The sequence below is a fragment of the Hemiscyllium ocellatum genome, chromosome 9 (assembly GCF_020745735.1).
Source record: "Hemiscyllium ocellatum isolate sHemOce1 chromosome 9, sHemOce1.pat.X.cur, whole genome shotgun sequence".
Lineage (NCBI taxonomy): Eukaryota > Metazoa > Chordata > Chondrichthyes > Orectolobiformes > Hemiscylliidae > Hemiscyllium > Hemiscyllium ocellatum.
Genome location: NC_083409.1, coordinates 83,530,864 through 83,552,315, shown reverse-complemented (window position 1 = coordinate 83,552,315; position 21,452 = coordinate 83,530,864). Strand labels below are relative to the sequence as shown.

The 21,452-nt window shown below is 40.4% G+C and overlaps 1 protein-coding gene across 2 annotated transcripts in view; it reads left to right on the top strand.

Moving 5' to 3' along the window:
• LOC132818789 (BTB/POZ domain-containing protein 19-like) overlaps nt 1–21,452 on the top strand; it is a 151,556-nt gene that overhangs the window by 2,798 nt on the left and 127,306 nt on the right. For both annotated transcript variants that reach the window (XM_060829872.1, XM_060829873.1), the window contains exons 2-3: nt 5,732–5,957; nt 13,212–13,265. In XM_060829872.1, the coding sequence (XP_060685855.1) occupies nt 5,732–5,957; nt 13,212–13,265 (280 nt within the window). The remainder of the gene's footprint in view (nt 1–5,731; nt 5,958–13,211; nt 13,266–21,452) is intronic.

Genomic DNA, 21,452 nt, shown 5'->3' with positions numbered 1-21,452 from the left:
TCAAAAACAGTTACATTAATTAGCCACCTCTTTAGAAAGTAGCTGAAACTGCATTTGTTTACGACAGGAAATAAGGATATAAGGATAGATAACCTGACGCTATACAAATACACTGTTTCAATCAGAGGAGCAGGCAAAAATTGAATTAGGATTCAGCAAAGCAAATTGTGATGATAGTCTACATTAGAGTGGTGCTGGAAAAGCACAGCAGGTCAGGCAGCATCCGAGGAGCAGGAAACTCAATGTTTTGGGCAAATTTCAAGTTAATTACCAGCAATATTTTTGTCAAGTGTGTTGGTGTGGGGGGAATTTCTCTTTTTGCTAACCTCTGACTATTACTTGCCAACATGAAACTGAGTGCCCTTCATGTTAGAGATCACATCCTTCTTCTGGAAGGAAGAGGTTTGATAATTGAATCACCTTTATTCATTTGACAATTATTTTTTGACTGTGATATTTCCTGGCTGTCAAATTTCCAGTGACGTTGTTAATCATTTGAGGCCATGCTATTATTATCATTAGCAACAATAGTAACAACCCACATTTCTATGAAGCTTCTTGTTTGCTGCAAGCTATATGTATAATAAGGAGGAATGTGATTTGGATGTGGAAATTGGGAGGAATAGGGAAACAGGAATGGAGACCAATTGAAGAGGAGCGGTTTGGGGAGATTCTTGAAAGCAACATGTTCAGAATTGGGAAGATATCTGACGAAGCAAGATTGGCAGCTCATGTTAGTGGATATTTACAATGGTCAACTCATCCAAAATTGACTCAGAATTCTATTTGCTTCACTTCTGAACCCACAGTAATTACATCTGGTGACTTCCTCATATCATAAGCAAAGTATGCTTGCAACATTTGTACAGTCTTTTAACAGTCGATGTGTTGATGGGAACCATGTTTGGCAAGCCTACCTGCATTCTCTGGTAGGAATTTGTCTTTCTGTTCAATGATCTCTGTGTCTAATGGAGCATCTTCAGATTATCAGTCACCAAAAGAATCTTGGAAGCAGTCCAACCGACATCACATTTTAAAATTATGCGGCTGCTGAGGCACATGAATCAGATTTTATGTGTATGCATCATTCAGATCTTTTCCACACACTAACTCCTTTTTAACTTTGAGAGTGCATTCCTGATGATTGCGGCTTTAAGTGAAATAACTATGTGAAGAATGATTTCCCATAAGAGTCGGTGTTAAAACCAGAGTTGAATTCCCGCGGATGTTTCTTGCCTGGAAAAACTAATATAGGAGTAAATGTGCATTCTTAACTGAAGTAACTTGCAAAACATAACAGAAACATTGTAAAAATTCAGATTAGACAATATTCACCCATGGCTCAAGGATGACTTGCTTTCTGTGTGGCTGCTGAGTACAGTGTGCACACTGTAAACTCTGCCATGTGTGGCAGGTGTTGCTTGGAAAGTCAGTATCTGCTTGTGTTGGTACCTTTCCAGTAACAGTTAATGGTGTTACCGGTTCTTCTGTTCACTCTGGCACTGTGTGCTCTCTTTGTCATTTCCATGAAGGTTTCCATCACCTCTTCCGTGAGTTAGATATTCTTGCCAGTTTTTCCCTTGACAAAATGTGAGTGGATTCGGTTTCAATGCAGTGTTCCTCTTCAGCTAGAACTATGTGAAGTTCATGTTTGGCAATTCCACTCCATAGGTTGAAAGAAATTCAACCAGGTCAGCCTGATTGACTTTAACTTCTCTTGCCAATGTCATATTAAGCCTCAGGAACAGTGTAATGATATTCTTCTTGGACACTGACACATTCAGGCCACAATCTCTGCCATACATTGTCCACACATGTTGATGTGATTTCATGCAAAGCTTCACCAGTATTGTTGATGCCATATCAAAATCCCTTAACTGATGCTTTCTAACAATTTGTTCCCTTGATGTGTTGAGAAAAGGTACAATGGAGGACTTGAGTGGTGGTCTGGTATTACTCCCTGATCAATGAAGTCAAGTGGGTGCGGGAAAAGCAGCTTTACGTTTTTAGAGACTTCATCAAGGCTGATGGAAGGATTTACATAGTTATCCAACAGGGGCAAGATGTTAAAGCCAAGAATCTGGCACAATATGCATTCAAGTAGGATTGACATACAGTAAGACATTCCTGAAGAAGTGACCCCATCATCTAGGTTTTCTTTTTGAGTACCAAAAGAGGTATAGATGCTCCTGGGAGTAAGCCCTCAATGCCCTTTGGTGCTTCACTCTGGTACACGACTAAAAGCTTAAGCCTAAAATCTCCTGCAACGCTCCATGAGACCATAAGATGTAAGAGCAAAAATTGTCTATTTGGCCCATTGCGTCTGCCTACCATTCGATGAGATCACAATTAAGCAGAAAATCCTCAACTCCATTTTCCTGCCGTATCCCCATAACCCTTGGTTCCCTTGCTGATTACAAAAATCTGTCTGTCTCAACCTTGAGTATACTTAACAATCCAGCATCTGCAGCCATCTGTGGTGAAGAATTCCATAGATTGACTACTCTCTGAAGAAGAAATTTCTCCTTATTTTTATTTTAAATGTGTGACCCCTCATTCTGAGATGATGCTTTCTGGTCTCTGACAAGAGGAAAGGACTTCTCAACTGCCTGAGGTTGACAGGCATCTACTCTGTCAGGCCCTCTGTGAATGTTATCTATTTCAGTAAGGTCTCCTTTCATTTTCTAAACCCCTACACATACAATACTGACCTACTCAGCCTCTCCTTAAAAGAAAATCCCTGCATCCCAGGCATTAACCTAGTGAACCTTCCCACTAAGTAGAACTGTCAGGCGATTTTTGGCAGCTTGTACTTATTGCCTTTGTCTTCTCTGGCAAAAGATATGTCTTTTGAGGCATACCTTTACAAAATAAGGCCTCCTGCTCAATGATACTGTAAACTTGTTTGGCTGAGTAACTACCATCTTCAATGACGCTGTTCAAATGGGAAGGGAATTCATTAAATGCTTCTGCATCAGTACTAGCTGCCTTGCCTGACATTTTAGTGTTGTGTAAACAGGAGCACTTCTTGAAACTGTTGAATGACGGTCTGAAAAGTCTCACCTTACTAATTGTATTAGGCTTCAAACAGGCTATTGACTTTTTCTTGGATTTCCATTAAAGTTAGAGGCACCTGGCGCTGGTTTTGACCTTCGATCCAACAAGTCAGATGCTTTCCATGTACTCCGCGATACTGCTTCTGGATTGACCCACTCGGCTAGCATTTAAAGGTGTAATAAATAAAGAAAGAAAGACTGCAGAAAGCTACAAAGGGATTTGGGCATGAATCTCAAAAAAACCTAGCATCCAAGTTTAGTATGTACCAGGGAAACAAATGGAAAATTGGCTATTATTTTAAAGGGAATGGTGAATAAAAATAGAAATTATTTGCTAAAACACAAGGTATTAGTCAGACCACAGCTGGAATACCATGAACAGTTTTGAACAAAGAAAGTTACAGCACAGGAACAGGCCCTTCGGCCCTTCAAGCCTGTGCCGATCCAGATCCTCTCTCTCAACCTGTTGGCTATTTTCTAAGGCTCTGTATCCCTTTACTCCCTGGATCTGTCTAGATGCACCTTAAATGATGCTATCATGCCTGACATTACTGCCTCTGTTGGCAATGCATTCCAGGCACCCACCACCCTCTACATAAAAAAACTTTCTATGCATATCTCCCTTAAACTTTTCCCCTCTCACCTTGAACTTGTGACCCCTGGTAATTGAATCCCCCATTCTGGAAAAAGCTTCTTGCTATTCACCCTGTCTACCCCTCTCAACCTCCGTCTTTCTAATGAAAATAATCCTAATCTGCTCAATCTCTCTTCATTGCTAATGCCCTCCATACCAGGCAACATCCTGGTGAACCTCCTCTGCACCCTCTCCAAAGCATCCACATCCTTTTGGTAATGTGGTGACCAGAACTGTATGCAGTATTCCAAATGTGGCCAAACCAAAGTCCGATACAATCGTAATATGACCTGCCAACTCTTGTACCCAATAGCCTATCCGATGAAGGAAAGCATGCCACTTACTTTCTTGACCACTCTATCGACCTGCATTGCCACCTTCAGAGTACAATCAACCTGAACACCTAGATCTCTCTGTACATCGATCTTCCCCAGGACTTTTCCATTTACTATATAGTTTGCTCTTGATTTGGAACTTTCAAAATGCATCACCTCACATTTGCCCAAATTGAACTTCATCTGCTATTTCTCTGCTCAACTCTCCAATCTATCTAAACTTGACACTATCCAGGACAAAGCAGCACATTTGATCGGCACCACATCCATAAGCATCCACTCCCTCCACCACCAACATTCAGTAGCAGCAGCATGTACTGCCTGCAAGATATACTGCAGAAATTCCCCAAAGATCCTTTGCACAAGGGCAGCCAGTACACAGAAACATTCTCTTCCGAGCCACTCACCATCCTGACTTGGAAATGTATTGCCGTTCCTTCACTATTTCCGTGGCAAAATCCTGGAATTCCCTCCCTGATGGTATTGTGGGTCAACCCACAGCACATGGACTCTTAACAGTTCAAGAAGGCAGCTCAACCACCACCTTCTCAAGGGCAACTATTAAAATTGAAATGGTATTCAGCAGGTTGACTTTAAATTAGGATTTAATGGATGTAACAATAGTATAATTCATTTAAAAAGAACGAACTATTGGAGGTCAACGACATTTTAATAGCACTTTCAATATTGTAAAATGTCCCAAAGTATTTCAAAAGAGCATTTGATCAGATAATAAGCAGACAAAAATCAAGCCAAAGAAGGAGACATTAGAAAATATGGATCAAAGGCTTAGTTAAAAAGCTTTTTGGCTGTCTTTGTTGTCATTGCATCTTTGTGTCAAAGCATAATCTTATTTGTTTCATTTCAATCTCCTTAGACTACGATCAATGCCAGCAGAACTGTAGGATGACTGTAATGCTTCTTAGGAGCTGAACTGCAGACTGAAAGGTCACATTTTAGCACTAAATATAAGAAACACATGGCAATATCTGGCTGGTGAGGTAGGGTAACAGCTGAATGTTGGATTTGAGCAGCTAATGCTTTGTAAGGTTTTGTCATTTGTGGTTGCATGTTGGCCAGAGTTAATACATGGTTCAGTGTTTAGCTTTGTATCTTTTAAGGGGAAATCATCCACTCCTGAAAACCCATTGTCAACATCTGCTGACAATATTAGCATATATACAACATGTGGTGACCATTAGGCTTGTCAGTGAAGCATTCTACAGTTGAATAGCTTATGGAAAGAGAGTATTTCAGTGTCTAACAGTGGAATTAAATCCCTGTAAGGAATCAACACTATCAGAAGTGTAGAGGAAGGGAGAAAATTATTGTTACCTAGTGCTCCCTTTTCCTGTTGCATGCCAATAATTATAGTCCTTACTTTGTTTAATTTCCAAGTTTATGAAATTTATAAACACAATGGAAAAGTTAATAACTATCTACCAAACTATTTTGAGATACACTGTGCAGCAATTCAGATTTCTAAAGGTGCAGTTATGATATGCCAATTCTATGCATTTTCTGATGAGTCATAGGACTCATAACATTAACTCTGCTTTCTTACCACAGATGCTGCCAGACCTGCTGAGTTTTGCCAGCATTTTCTGATGTTGCTGTGAATGTTCTATTTGTTCCCCAGGATGAGCATTCAAAATATACTTTTGTGTTGTGATTAATTTTGTTTTTATCTTTCTTTTTGTAACCAGTGATGTAAAATTCATTGTCGGAGAGGAGCAGAAAGTGGTGTATGCTCACCGCTGCATCTTAGCATATCGCTGTGAGGCATTTAGAACAATGTTTGCCCAGCGAGTTCTGTCACGTGATGCCAAAGAAGCCGAAGTTCCATTTGTTCTTTCAGATGTGCAGCCAGATGTCTTCCTGGCTGTGGTTGAGTTTCTCTACACAAACTGTGTGATGCTGAGCCGCAATATAGTGAGTACGTTTGTTTCTGGGCTATGTGAAGTATTTTTAACATGAGAAGCCGACTGGTTAAGTGAACCAGCCATTTACGCCTTGTGTAGCATGGTCCAGGCCTTATTTAATGACAATACATGTACCACAGATATCAAATAGACATTCAATGCAGTTTATTTGTCATGGGATGGGCAGTAAGTTCAGTCTTGACCAGGGTGGTAGCAGGGCTAAGGACAAAATGGGCTTGTGATCACAGTTTAGGGGTTGGGTGGAGATGGTGGTGGGGGTGAACAGAGGGAGCTTACTGCATTATCTTTATAGGACTCTATGCTGGCTCCAAGAGAATAATTTAAAAGTTACCTTTTCATACCTGTTAATCATACTGCCACTAAGCTAGGAGGAAGCATGCATCAGGTGTGTTCTTGTCTGTTTTTAAGTGGTAGTCACTTTTCTTGTTGATGGATGCTGATTTTCATGTTAAAAGGAGCTTATTGCCTCATTTTAAAACAAAAGGGCCAGACCAGCAGCAGGCCCCTGTGATGGTGGCAATGTAATTGTTGGTTTCCACATGAAGGTAGGTCTATTGACGCTAATGTGATGTCTTTATCATCCATTAATGTTGATGTTAGCAACTTCAAATCACCTATTAAATATCTTTGGTATCAGTTAAATTATTGTTGTGGATTAATCCAGAACACCAGCTGGAAACATGTCTATTTTTAACAGTTGTCTCCCAACAGTGGAACCTTTAGGTCCATGTCATGAATCACATCATTAATCTAGAATGTACTGGTGACTAGCATTTTCCCAATTGCCCAGAATTCTGATGTTAAATCCCTAGTAAAATCCAACCTTCCTACAAGTGCATCACTTTTTTGTACTCCAGGCTTGAGCTAAGAATACTCCACTAGTGCACGCATATGATTTTCAAAATTCATCAATCACTTGTAATGTTGCAAATGGAGAGGGAAGATCAAGTGTAGTTTTCCAGGAAATTTCATTTGGAGGTCAGTAGAGGAGTTTACTCAAACAGTATTTAAAAAGTTACACTACATTATTTCTATATTTCCTTCCAAGATTCCTGTTCTCATTTATAATAAAGTTTTTCTATGTAAGTTTGTTATGGTATAAGTACATCATCCCTTTGGCAAGCAGTAAGTGATGATATAAGATGTTCTTCACGCATTTTGTGCATAGCTTAAAAGCAACTGAAATTTGGAAAGTGTTAAATCAAAGTTCGTTGGAATTGAAGGGGTTTTCCTGCAGTTCAAGATGAAGAGCTAAGAAACACAAAAATAAAGCACTACGTGTCAGCACTGCTGGAGGGTGCAATCACAGTATGACCAGTTTCTGTAGACAAGTTAACAGTTTCATTTATTGTTGTGGACATGTGGACATAGTGGAAAGAGTAGGACGGAAATGCACACAAATGTAAAATTTCCCTTGCATTTTAAACATATGTTTCTAAAGAATATTGTGGACAGAACTGGTTGATCGAACAAAGCTTTTCTGTTTTTGGAAGTAGTGAGGTCTATGAATCAAAATAATGCTCGTAGTTCCTTTCAAAATTTCATTTAATGCTGTGATTTAATTCCAAGTGTCATGGTTATAACTGAAAATTAAATATTGTATCAAAGAGAGAAATAACCAATAACAATAATATTTCCGATTGAGGCACTTAGTTTTCACTGTTTGTAATCCCTGTTTCAGGGCTTTTTTTTTGGATCAATTTCTGAGTCTTGATATGACATTGGAACTTTAGCTCAGATCATCAGGAGAGCTATATTTAACAGTGAAATCATTCAACTCAGAGCATTTGGTTTGCAACATACTACCCAACATTGTACTGTGAAAGATTCCATATTTATCAGTTTAAAAAACAAAATATTCTGTTTGATAAACAGATGATGCTCAGCATTTAACATGTTGCAACTTGTTTTATTTCCAATGTGCCACAGGATGTCTGTAGGATTCACACTGTACTGAAGAGAGTCAGAGTCATAGAGATGTACAGCATGGAAACAGACCCTTCACTCCAACCTGTCCATGCCAATCAGATATCCCAAACCAATCTAGTTCCAACTGCCAGCACCCGGCCCACATCCCTCCAAACCCTTCCTATTTATATACCCATCCAAATACTTTTTAAATGTTGCAATTGTACCAGCCTCCACTACTTCCTCTGGCAGCTCATTCCATCCACATACCACCCTCTGTGTGGAAAAGTTACCCCTTAGGTCTCCTTTATATCTTCCCCTCTCACACTAAACCTATGCCCTCTAGTTCTGGACTCCCCGACCCCAGGGAAAAGACTTTGCCTATTTATCCTATCCATGCCCCTCATAATTTTGTAAACCTCTATACGGTCACCCCTCAGCCTCCGACGCTGCAGGTGTCTTCCAAATCAGAAATTCTAGCTTCAAAACTTTAATTTTGTACTCCTAAAGAAATACTTTGTTAGTGTAATAGATATTTCTTTGTTGATTTTGAGATCAGGATGTCTTCTTGCTCGAAGGGTTGAACAGACTGAGAGAGTTGGAACTCCTTCAGCATTTACAGCAGAGGAGGGAACATCTAATGTGATATCACTCCTTACAGATTGCGCCCCAGAGGGAAGAAAATCAGTATAGAGTTTGCTGCATTATCCATTTTCATGGGTGTGATTTGTAGCCATTTGTTTTGTTCATGTCCTTCCCTCTTCTAAAGATGATGATTCAAGTCGGTAAGATTTTATGAGCACTGGCATCCCCTGGAAACTTTGCTTGTGTGGCCATTCTTCACCTGTGTATTTCAACATTGAGATGGTTTGTCTGTAATGACATTATAATCAAACCTCATATCATCCACACCTAATATCTGTTCCAGCATACTGTGAAGCAGGGAGAGAGATGTAGTCAAGGAATAACATTTATGTGGCATGTTATTCCTTTCCCTGCATAACTATTCTATTACACAGAACAGGAGATGAATCTGAGACCATCTCATTTGTGTAGTTCAATTACATGCTGACTTTACCAACTGAGTTATCTAGGTTAGAAAGATGCTAGAAAACTATGTTCTTACCTTTCAAAATCTGAGCAAATGTAACTCTAACAAGAAAACATGAATTAAAAATCACACAACGCCAAGTTATAGTCCAACAGATTTATTTGGAAATACAAGCTTTTGGAATGCTGCTCCAAAATAGAATGCCAATGGGACAGGATCATAGGACACAGAGTTTATAGTAAAAGATCAAAGTGTAGTACAACTGATGCGATGTATTAAACAAACCTAAGTCTTTAATCACTTAGACAGGTTGCAGGTTTCGATTCATTAGTATGCAAATCCCATGAACATTTTTCAAGTCACATTCCCGAGATAACTTAAGGTTTTATATTTTAAAAAAAGTGACATCTCAGCTCAGACAATGCATTAATGGTGTGAGGTTAGAGTCTGTCTATATTCCAACCTTGAGTCAGACTGGTTCTATTTCCAAAGTAGGAATTTATAAAATGTCACATGGACTGACTGACTGATCTCAGATTGTGTGCTTTTTGAACAATATAGAATGTATCTGTAAATACAAATCTGCAAATTCAAATTCACCCCCATAGACTTATGTGTGTGTGTGTGCGCCTGTGTGTGAGGGTCCAAGTTTGCATGCCAATATGCCGATATTTTCACGCACAAGTTTGAACAAGACTTCTTTGATGCACGGACCTTCAACCAATCTATACACCAAATATATTGATGACATTTTCTTCCTCTGGACTCATGGCAAGGAGTCACTGAAACAACTATACAGTCATATTAACAAGTTTCATCCCACTATCAGACTTGCCATGGATTAATCTTTAGAATCAGTCTCATTCTTGTACACGCGCATCTCCATCAAGGACGGACACTTCAGTACGTCACTCTACCACAGGCCCATGGATAACCTCATTGTGCTTCACTTCTCCAGCTTCCACCCTAACATATTAAAACAGCCATCCCCTACGCATAAGCCCTACGCATACACAAGGCGGCACGGTGGCACAGTGGTTAGCACTGCTGCCTCACAGCGCCAGGGACCTGGGTTCAATTCCCGCCTCAGGCGACTGACTGTGTGGAGTTTGCACATTCTCCCCGTGTCTGCGTGGGTTTCCTCCGGGTGCTCCGGTTTCCTCCCACAGTCACAAAGATGTGCGGGTCAGGTGAATTGGCCATGCTAAATTGCCCGTAGTGTTAGGTAAGGGGTAAATGTAGGGGTATGGGTGGGTTGCGCTTCGGCGGGTCGGTGTGGACTTGTTGGGCCGAAGGGCCTGTTTCCATACTGTAAGTAATCTAATCTAATCTGTTCAAATGAAGAGGAATGGGACGGACATCTGAAGGTTCTAAAGGATGCTCTGATAAGAATAGGGTACGATGCTCAACTCATTGCCAGTTCTGATGTGCCACAGTGAGAAACCATAACGACTCATCAGGAGACAGACAAGGGATATGGCCGATAGGGTGCCATTCATTGTCCAGTACTTCCCAGGAGTGGTGAAAGTGTACCATGTTCTTTGTAGCCTGCAACACATTATAAGTGAGGACGAGCACCTCGCCAAGACCTTGCCTACACCTCCATTTCTCACCTTTAAACAACCGCTAAACCTTAAACAGACCTTTGCTTGCAGCAATCTGTTCAGCCTTCAATACAGCACCAATTACAACACCATTCAACCCTGTCATGGCAACCATGCAAGACGTGCCAGTTTGTTGACGTGGATACCACTATTACGCACGGGGACAGCACCCACCACGTGCGTGGCAGATACCCATGTGACTTGGCCAGCGTTGTCTATCCCATATGCTGTAGGCAAGGTTGCCCCAAGCCATGGTACATTGGCAAGACCAAGCAGACACTACGACAATGGATGAATGGACACCACACAACAATCGCCAGACAGGGATGTTCCTTCCCAGTTGGGGATCACTTAAGCGGTCAGCGACTTTCAGCCTCAAATCTTCGGGTGACTGTCCTCCAAGGCTGACTTTGGGATACAAAACAACAGAGTTGCCGTGCAGAGGCTGATTGCTAAGTTTGGCACCCATAAGGATGGCCTCAACCTGAAGTTTGGTTCATGTCACACTACAGGTGACCCCACTACACTATATACACACGCTCTTATGTGATCCCACTCACATGCTCATGCAGACAGTCATTCATACACACGTTCTCTCTCAGACACACACCCCCACATTCTCTCACACACCCTCTCACAGGCATGTACTCCATCACACTTGTGTACACATGCACGCACATTCTCTCACTCCCTCTTCCATACTCACACGTGCACACACACATAAGTCAATGGGGTCAATTTGTATTTGCAGATACATTCTATTTTGTTCAAAAAGCACACAATCAGTAGTCAGTCAGTCCATGTGACATGTTATAAATTGCTACTTTGGGAATAGAACCGGTCTGATTCAAGGTTGGAATACAGACAGACTCTAACCTCACCCCTTTAATGCATTGTCTGAGCTGAGATGTCACCTTTTTTTAAAAAATATTAAGTTATCTCTGGAATATGACTTGAAAAAAGTTAATGGGGTTTATGTATTAATGAATCGAAACCTGTAACCGATTCTCACTGATTAAAGACTTAACAGCAATCTAGGTTTGTTCAATACATTGCATCAGTTGTGTGACACTATGACCTTGTGCTATAAATTCTGTGTCCTATGATCCTGCTCCACTAGCTACCTGACAAAGGAGCACTGTTCCAAAAGCTTGTACTTCCAAATAAACCTGTTGGACTATAACATGGTGTTATGTGATTTTTAACTTTGTCCACCCCAGTCCAAAACCGGCACCCTCACACCAAGGAAACATGAGTGATGCACACCAAAGTGGCTAATTCATTTTCTACATTCCTTATCAAAACGCTTACACAGAGATGGAAGATGGTGTGTAATTGATGAATATTTCATTACTGCAGGTATAAATATCTATTCAAGATCAGCTACTAAATTTGCAGGAGGATATTATACTATTGGAGTGATGGCATATGAAATGATAGGGAACCACATCTGACCAATCCAGTGAAAGTTACACAGGTTTTGCAATTTGTATTGTTGTAAAAAGTCTAGATACATTTTAAAAACATTTTTTCCATTTCTCTTGAATATTTTCCACCGCATTGGCTTCTCCACCCTGTTGCTATCCACCAGTCTTAAACTTTTTCATGAGCACTTATGAGGAGGCATTTTGGTAAAATGATTTGCCTTTTGAAATTCAGAGAAACTTGTGTTTTCCCAGTAGTTTTTATAATAACATTTTTAATAAAAAATCCATTGAATCATTCCAAAAAAACCATTCCACAATCATTATAGCCAAATGGAGCATATTTTAAGGCCACTTTTGGAATACAGTTCTGGTCTCCTTGCTATAGTAAGGATATTGTGAAACTTGAAAGGGTTCAGAAAAGACTTAGAATGTTGCCAGGATTGAAAGGTTTGAACTATAGGGAGTGGCTGAAGAGGCTGTTTTCACTAGAGGGTCGGAGGCTGAGGGGTGACCTTAGAGAGATTTATAAATTCATGAGCGACATGGATAGGGTAAATAGACATGTCTTGTTCCCGGGGGTGAGGGAGTCTAGAACTACGGGACATAGGTTCAGGGTGAGAGAGGAAAGATTTAAAAGGAACCTAAGGGTCAACCTTTTCATGCAGAGGGTGGTACATGTATGGAATGAGCTGCCAGAGGAAGTGGTGGAGGCTAGTACAATTATGATATTTTAAAGAAATCTGGATGGGGTAATGAACAGGAAGAATTTAGAGGGATATGGACCAAGTACTGGCAAATGGGACTAGATTAATTTAGGATATCTGGTCAGCACGTATGAGTTTTCATGCTGTACACTTCTATGACTCAATGTGATCATTATGTATTTTCAGAAAATATTCTTTTCAGTATCAGTTGAGCATCTTTGTATCCTTTAGCAGGGGGAATAAATTTTTTGTTTTGAGATATTCCTGTGTAGTCTGTCAACGCTGATGCTATTCCTGCCAGTGATGTGGAGTGAATATCCTTCAAAGGAATTTGTATAGATGTTTCATTCTCGGCAGTGGAACCCAAAACCTCACATGGAAACTGGCAGAAACGTGTTGAAAATGAGTAACACTGATATATGTGCACATCATACTTGCTTCAAGATTAAAGCATCCCTCAAAATGAATAGATGAATAGTAATCCATGATCACGATTAAACCCAAACATTCGTTTACTTGAGCCTTTTGATGTCTTTCCTTTTTTTTCAGGCTCTGGATGTACTTACATCAGCAGTGGAATATGGCCTGGATGAGCTTCAAAGGGTAAGACTTTTGATTAAAATATCAGGTTGACAAGATCAGAAGGATAACATTGCTTGTTGTGGTGGGTATGTAGAAACATAAAATATGTAGTTGACTTAACACTGGGATGGGCAGTGATTCATAAATTCTTTCACAATGCAACTTCCTAATTTCGTAATACTGCCTGCTGTGAGTCATACTTGATTATGGAATTTGCAGTGAATTGGAGAAGGAGAAACACTCCAATTTACGTTGTATTTGTAATCCGATTATTTTGGAGCCTTCTGATAATACATGCATATATACAAGATAATTTTTATCATTCTTTACATACCTTTCAGTGGATCATTTTAAATATAAATTTTCCTTCCATCAAAGAATTGTCCTTTGTCTTTTGCTTTTTGTTGCACTCTGATTCAGTTCATCAATGTATGAGGGGAGCTCTAACAAGTAACCGAGTTTATTTTGCTTTAAACCTTTCAAGTAGATGAATTTACGAGTTGAGAAAAAAGATGCTGTTATTATTTGAGAGGAAGTTGTATTGATTTTAGACCTGTGAGTAGCATAGAGCAGGAAATGTCTTCATCTGACAATGACAATATAAATCTCGGATATAGAATTAAATGAAAACCCTGCTGAAGTGAATCACCATGGTTTTGTGTCATAGGTTACAGCAACATTGAAAGGCTACTGGGATTTCTCCTCAATTAGCTATGCTAATAGTTCTAATTACACATTCCCATCTTGTTCCAATAAATGTTAATTCCCCTGGCAAACAAGAATCTATCTTCCTCTGGCTTATATACATCCAGTGGCCCTGCCTCCTACAATTTCTGTAGCAATAAGTTCCAAAGTCTCATAACTCACTGGAATCAAGATTTCTCCTCATCGCTGCCTTAAAGGGACAAGCCTTAGTTTTCACCAATTTTTGCTGATCCACAAGATGAAAACATCCTTTTCATGTCTGTCTTGTCAAGAACATTCAGGATCTTATCCACTCCAGTCAAGACTAAAGCCCTGAAATAATACACGCTACAGGCACTTTAATGATTTCATTGGCGTGTATGCAGAAGTTACAGTAGGAATTGGTAAAATGGTCTGCCAATCTGTATTGCTATTTACAGCCTTCATGGTCAGCAGTAGGATGATGATCAGTCCAGCACAGTGGTACCTTCTTGGGGTGATCTTTCCAACAATATTGAAGGGCTGATGCCTAGGGCAGCTCTTATATTTTGGAAAGTGCCATAGTGTAAATTATCTTTTTCTTAATTCCTTTATAGGATGTGGACATTTATTGCTCATCCTTAATCACATCCCTATCCTTGAAGCTGATGCTGTTTCTTCTGAAGGGTACTGGGAAACACACACACAGGGTAGTTTGCCTGAACTCCAAAGCTTTGGTGTCACAGTTGTGATTCCACCACTTCCTATCATTTATTTTGATTTGGATAGTTAACAGTGCAATGTTGTCTTTGGTGGCCCATTTTGTCATGCATAGTCATTGTGGAAGAGCTTGAGATTAAATTTTGTACATTACACCAGTAGCAGAGAATCTATCCAATTTATCCCCTATGCAGTTGGGTAGTTTTGAACGTGGATGATTTTATCACAAAGAGCTTTCATGGCCGACACTATAACATAATTTAAAAGGGATGTAGATAAAAGGTGTGGAGAAAGTGCAGGGAATTTTCTAAATTCCAAATACTGTTGCATGTTAAACTTTGTTCCTAATTAGTGTGAATCATATAGTACAAAATTCATTACTTCTAAGTGTAAATGTTATCTTTGTGATATGGTTCAGGCTAGTTTCCAACCTCAAAGGAAATATATTTTTCATTTCAACACCATGCATCCTGAATGTGTTTCAGTGATATTTGAGACAGTGGTAAAGGAACTATTGAACTTTGACAGAGCTTCTCAAATGGGTTTATTGTCAAAAAAAACATTTGTAGTTACACGGATACATAACCTTGGCAAAAATGAGTTGCAAGAGCTGTTTGCATGAAGATAACTGATAATTATGAGTCCGATACATGCAGTGGAAATGCTGCCAGTCTATGTTTAGCCTTTGACCTCTTGGTACAACACAAATTCCTTTTTATTCCACTTGTAATTTTGATGAAACTATGCCTCACACTTTCCCTGATATTAAACCCCCCCCCTTCCCCCTGCCTTCAGCTATAATGGTTACCTTTACTTTTCCATTTTATTTTTGTCTTGAAGCAATTGCATGCTTGCTGGGGGAACTCTTCATCAGGCATGCTTAATCTACAACTTTTCTTAAAGTGATTGTTCTTCGCCTGAAAACCTAGATATTGTCAGTTGTCATTTGCTGATAAGTGACATTGCAACTGAGCTGGAGCATCTTCCACACATGCACTCCATCAAAACTCCATTTATGCTGAAAGCAAGTTTTTTTCCCTTCCTAAGGGGCATTGACATGTGTTGCCTGACTGACTAAAATCTACTGATTTAGCACTGTGACGATGCTGCTGATTTAACAAGGTGATGCTGATCTTGGCTTTGTTTCAGAGAGGTCGTAAATGCAGCAATTCAGAAAAATCTAGGTGCAGGGTTTTAGGGTCAGTTTGATTATAGCTAATAGATGCTGCCTTAGTCAAAAGGCTTTCAAGTTTTAAAGAAAAACACTTATTCAAATGAGAGGGTTGGCCAGTTCTCCCAGCTCAGCTTTTCTTTGGTTTGGTTTAGCAATCTGGCTGTTCAGTCAGTTTTGAGGCTGTTGGTCCAAGAAACAGCTATATGGCAGGTGGCGTTCCATGCTGAATCTCGCGCTCTCTCTCGCTCATGCTCTCTCTCTCTTTCTCACGTGCTCTCTCTCGCGCTCTCTCTTTCTCCAGAACCACATTGCTGTGGGTCTGGAGTCACATGTACAGCAGAGTAGATAAGGATGGCAGTTTCCTTCCCTAAACAACACTAATGCACCATAGCCTTTTCGTCAAAATCAACAATGGTTTCACGGTCGTTATTAGACTTCTAATTTCAGATATTTATTGAATTCAAATTCCGCCATCTGCCATGCCAAGATTCAAACCAGGACCCCTGAATGTTACCAGGATCTCTGCATTAACAGTCTAGTGATAACTTCACTAGGCCATCACCACCTCATCTGCAATTTTAAATTTTATTAAATCCTTTATAATGGATTTTAATATTTTCCCAATATCAATGTCAGACAAACCCATCTGTACATCTCTGTTCTTTTCTCTTTTTATAATAATTGTTATATTAGCTACCCTTCAAATCATAGGGACTCTTCCAGAGTCTATACAATCTTGAATTATAACCATCAATGCACCCACTATTTCTAGAGCTACTTCATTAAGTCTGGGCTGTAGATTTTCATTCCATGGTGATTTGTCAGCCTTTAATCTCATCAATTTCCCAAACACTGTTGCCCTACTATATCTGATCTCCTTCAGCTTCCCTGTCTCACTAGAACTTGTGTTCTCCAACAATTTGGGACATTATTTGTGTCCTCCATTGTGAAGGCAGAATCATAATATGTGTATAAATAAGTTGCCATTTTTAAGTTCCCCATTATAACTTCCCCAGTTTCTGATTATAAAGGACCTACTCTTTTCTTCCACTAATCTTTTTCTCTGCTCATATCTATAGAAGCTTTTGCAATCAGTTTGTATGTTCCTTGAAAGCTTACTCGCACTGTATTTTCCCCTCTTAATCAATCCCTTTGTCCTGTGCTAAAATCTAAACTGCTCCCAAACCTCTGGTCTGCTGCTTTTTCTTTTGGGGAAATTTGTATGTCCTTTGCTCCCTAGTTTCTCTTGTTAGCGACAGTCATATCACCTCCCTTATTTAAAGTTAAAAATCACGCAACACCCGGTTATAGTCCAACAGGTTTAATTGGAAGCACACTAGCTTTCGGAGCGACGCTCCTGCATCAGGTGATAATGGCGGGCTCAATCCTAACACAGAATTTATAACGAATTTACAGTGTGATGTAACGGAAATTATACATTGAAAAATTGATTGCCTGTTAAGCCTGTTTAAGCAGTGTTTACATCACACTGTAAATTCTTGCTATAAGTTCTGTGTTAGAATTGAGCCCTCCATTATCACCTGATGAAGGAGCGTCGCTCCGAAAGCTAGTGTGCTTTCAATTAAACCTGTTGGACTATAACCTGGTGTTGTGTGATTTTTAACTTTGTACATCCCAGTCCAAATCATCCCTTATTTAATATTGTTTTCCTGTGAGGATTGTAGGAGTCTGTTATTGATATGTGCGGGTGGCTGACTTAATCTCAGTGATGTGCATGGCACTGTTGCTTGCTGGTTATGGACTTGATTAGCTGTATGTTCTCACACAGCAGATTCTGGAGAGTTTCAACAGTATGCCTGTGCTTCACACTGAGTCATATGCACAGGGTTTGTCAGCAAAGGCAGTTTTCCTGTCTCCAAGTCTTATTGGAAAATGGTCTCCGTATATGAGATCTATGTCAGAACCATTTAACAAGATTGATCGTTGTACCCTCAAAGAACTTAAGCAAATTTGTCAAACATGGTTGGTGGGATCATTGATGAGCAGGGTGGGAGCATAATGAATGAATAATATAAAGAATATTAATTGCTATGGTGATTAAGGAATAAATCCTGAATATTATATACAGTCAAATCGAAGACAAGAAGCTTAGAACTACAGAATTGTTGGTGTGGAAGAAGGCCATTTGGCCCATCATGTCTGCTCCAGCTCTCTGAATGACCATCATGACAAACAATTTTCATTCAAGTTTCCATTTCTTAATTGAATTATGCTTTTGGCTTCAACATGTAGGATCTCTGATTCAAACTAAAATTTAAAGACAAAGATCCTGAGAACAAAGTCTTTGACCATCTGATGGGACTGAATGCAAACAAGTTGCCAGGACCTGATGGCCTATTTCCAGGGGTTTTAAAGGAAGTGGTCACAGACATTATGGAGGCATTGGCCCAAATATTTTAGCACTGAATTCTGGGAGGTTTCCAAAGAATGGAAAACTGCTAATCTGATGCTCCTGCTCAAGAAGAGGAGGAGACAAAAAGCAGGAAACTATTCGCCAATTAGCTAAACATCTGTGGTTGGGAAAATGCTTGAGTCCATCATTAAGGAAGAAATAGAAACACTTAATGGACGCAAGCAGAGTCAATATGATTTGTGAAATGGAAATTATGTTTGACATATTGCTCAAGTTCATCGGGGATATAGCAATGAATCTTGTTAAATAGAAACCAGTTTTTGATTTGATATAGTTCATTTGGATTTCCAGAATGCATTTAATAAGGTTCCACATAAAACGTTGTTGGACAAGGTGGGACCTCATGGTATTGGGGATGATATATTAATTAAGACTGAGGATTGATTAACACACAGAAGACTGAAATTCAGGATTAATTGGTCGTTTTCAGGTTGGAAGTTGTAACTGGTGGAGTGCCACAATATCCTCCTCCCCACCCCCATCTGGGCACCGTGCAGTCCATGCCCACTAAATATTGAACAATGAGCATCCGGTGCTATTTCACGGAGATTGGGGAAAAAAATCAACACTCTCCTCTTTGGAAACGGAGAATGCTCCCACACTACCACGCTGCTCCCCCTTGCCACCCCCTGCACCATCCCCTTCCTGCTGCTTCCTCCCTGGTTCCAGCCTGCCTCCCCACATGCCCAAAGATGAGCCAGACGTGGGCTCAACACCTTGAGATCTCACGTTGATGAGTGAGATGGTGGATTCGTCGCTCTCATGTGTTTTTTCTTGCAGTAGCTACACGTACACATACAGGAAGGCCAGATCCTCCCAGCCAGGAGAGGTGTCCAAGAAATGGAACTTGGAGCCAGACAATGCCAGCAACTACAGGAAGAACGCTTGTGTTTGAGGGTGTTCTCCCCTCTGATGCCTTGACACTCTCTGGTGCATGGGCTTGGGGTGGAGTGTTCCTTACTCTGTGGGGGATGGCTATCTCCTGTCACCATACATGCATCCACTTCCAAACCTCGTGAGATAGGACTGGAGTGAGTTTTTTTTATCTCTCTCTCTCTCTATTGCCTTTTGCTAAAAATATCTGATCATTGTTTCTGAAGGAGCTTCTATATAACCGATCGATACAACATGATTCAATGCGTGTCTCTCTCTCTCTCTCTCTCTCACTCTTTCTCCATCCAACACTTCGCTGCGACCAGTGAAGAGAAACCAGACTTAATGTTTCAGGTCCGGTGACTCTCAGAACAGTCATCCTTACCTAGCCTGGCCTGGCCTACATGTGACTCTAGACCCACAGCAATGTGCTTGACTCCTTTGGGCAGTTAGGGATTGGCAATAAATGTTGGGCCTAGCCAGCAACGTCCTCATCCCATGAGTGAATCAAAGAAAAAATGAGCAAGACTTCTATTTTCACCCTCTGTGCTTTGAGAGGTGACAAAATGAAATCAAAGTTTGTGGTTGGTGGAGAAAGCAGAGGTGAAGGCAAAAATGGATCTTATCGAATAGTGGAGCAGACTCAAAGGGGCCGAATGGCCTAATTTGCTTCTTGCTCCTATTGTGAAAGCAAGTCGGTGTGAAACATGCCTGTGATAAAAGATCAGTAGCTAATTTTCTCTGTGCTAATCAGTGACTGTATTACGCACTGATAATATCGATTGATTAGTTCTAATGAGATCTGGAATCTTGTATTGCACTTCAGCCTTAACAATTGAAAGTGAGCTATTGTCTCCCTGATTAAACCCCCCCCCCCATTTGTAACGATACACAAATCTCCCACAAATGATCTCCAGAGTGCGAGCTGATTAATTGTTCTGTGTGACCGAGCATAGAATATTCTTCTGAAATGCTCAGCAAATTCACTTGTAAACATGGCGCGGGAGAGTGAACTTGTACTTTACTCTCTCCTTAATAATAATACTGTCCGAATCAACAAAAAATGTAATCGGGTTAATAAGACTGCATCCAGGCTCATTAAACTTTTAGAGCTGAAAATGTGTTGCTGGAAAAGCGCAGCAGGTCAGGCAGCATCCAAGGAACAGGAAATTCGACGTTTCGGGCATAAGCCCTTCATCAGGAATAAGCCCTTCTTATGCCCGAAACATCGAATTTCCTGTTCCTTGGATGCTGCCTGACCTGCTTTCTCCTCATTAAACTTTTATTAAAGTTCACTTCCAAATCCGGCAAGAGCTTTATGTGGATGTTTCGGGGTTGTCTATAATTGTGGGGTCTCCACGTTGGGAATTTTGCATTTTATTTGGGACGAGGATAAGTTCAGTGGTGTGTTTTTGTGTGTACGGGATGCCACAGAAAGGTACAGATTCCTTGGTGAGCGCTCTGGACTTTGAATCAGAGTTCAGATCCTCAGAGTACCTTGATTGCTGCCGCATCAGCTGATGGAAATTTCTGAATGACCCTGATTAATAAGGAACAAACAGTTCAATCCTTGTTCCGCTGCCACCTCAACCAGCTCCTCATATGATGTTCAGTCAGGAGCTCAGCTTGATCTGGAGCCCCTCTGCACAAATGCGTCACCTCATAATTGTCCTCATTCAGCCTCCACCCCGCCACTTATGAGACCACTCTTTGCTGTCATTTCCACATCCCTCTTGCCCTTTGCTGTCAGTGACTTTGGGTTCCACAGCCCTGTCAAGAAATATTTTCGCAGCTTCTTGCCTTGCACTCATCAGGACCTTTGCAAGCATGCTGATGTACGAGAAGAGAGTGACACTATTATATGGTGTTCACCTTGAATTGGTATTCTTGCACTGTCCCGATAACTGCAAATTGAAAATGTGTCTTTTGTCAGCAATACTGAAGACATTGGTTCAGCCAGTTTTGGAATACTGCGTATGATTCCTGTCTCCGGTGGAGGTAGGTACAATTACAAAATGTAGAAGGCTTCTGTAAGTAAGAAGGGTTTAGAGGGATATGGGAACTCACAACAATCAGAACTAGAGCTTCACTTTTTTTTTACATATTAGTGACTTTGAGGAGGGGGCAGAATGTAATGTATGTAAATTCATTGATGATGCAAAATTAGTTGGGAGGGCATTTTGTGGAGAGGTCATAAGGAATCTACTCAGGGTGGTAGATAGCTTGATCTTGGCAGGTGGAGTTTAATGCAGGAAAATCTGTAGTCATGCATATTGGTAGGAAGAATCAAAATGTGGACTATTATTTAAATGGAGAGAGGCTCTAGAAAATTGCATTGTCTATT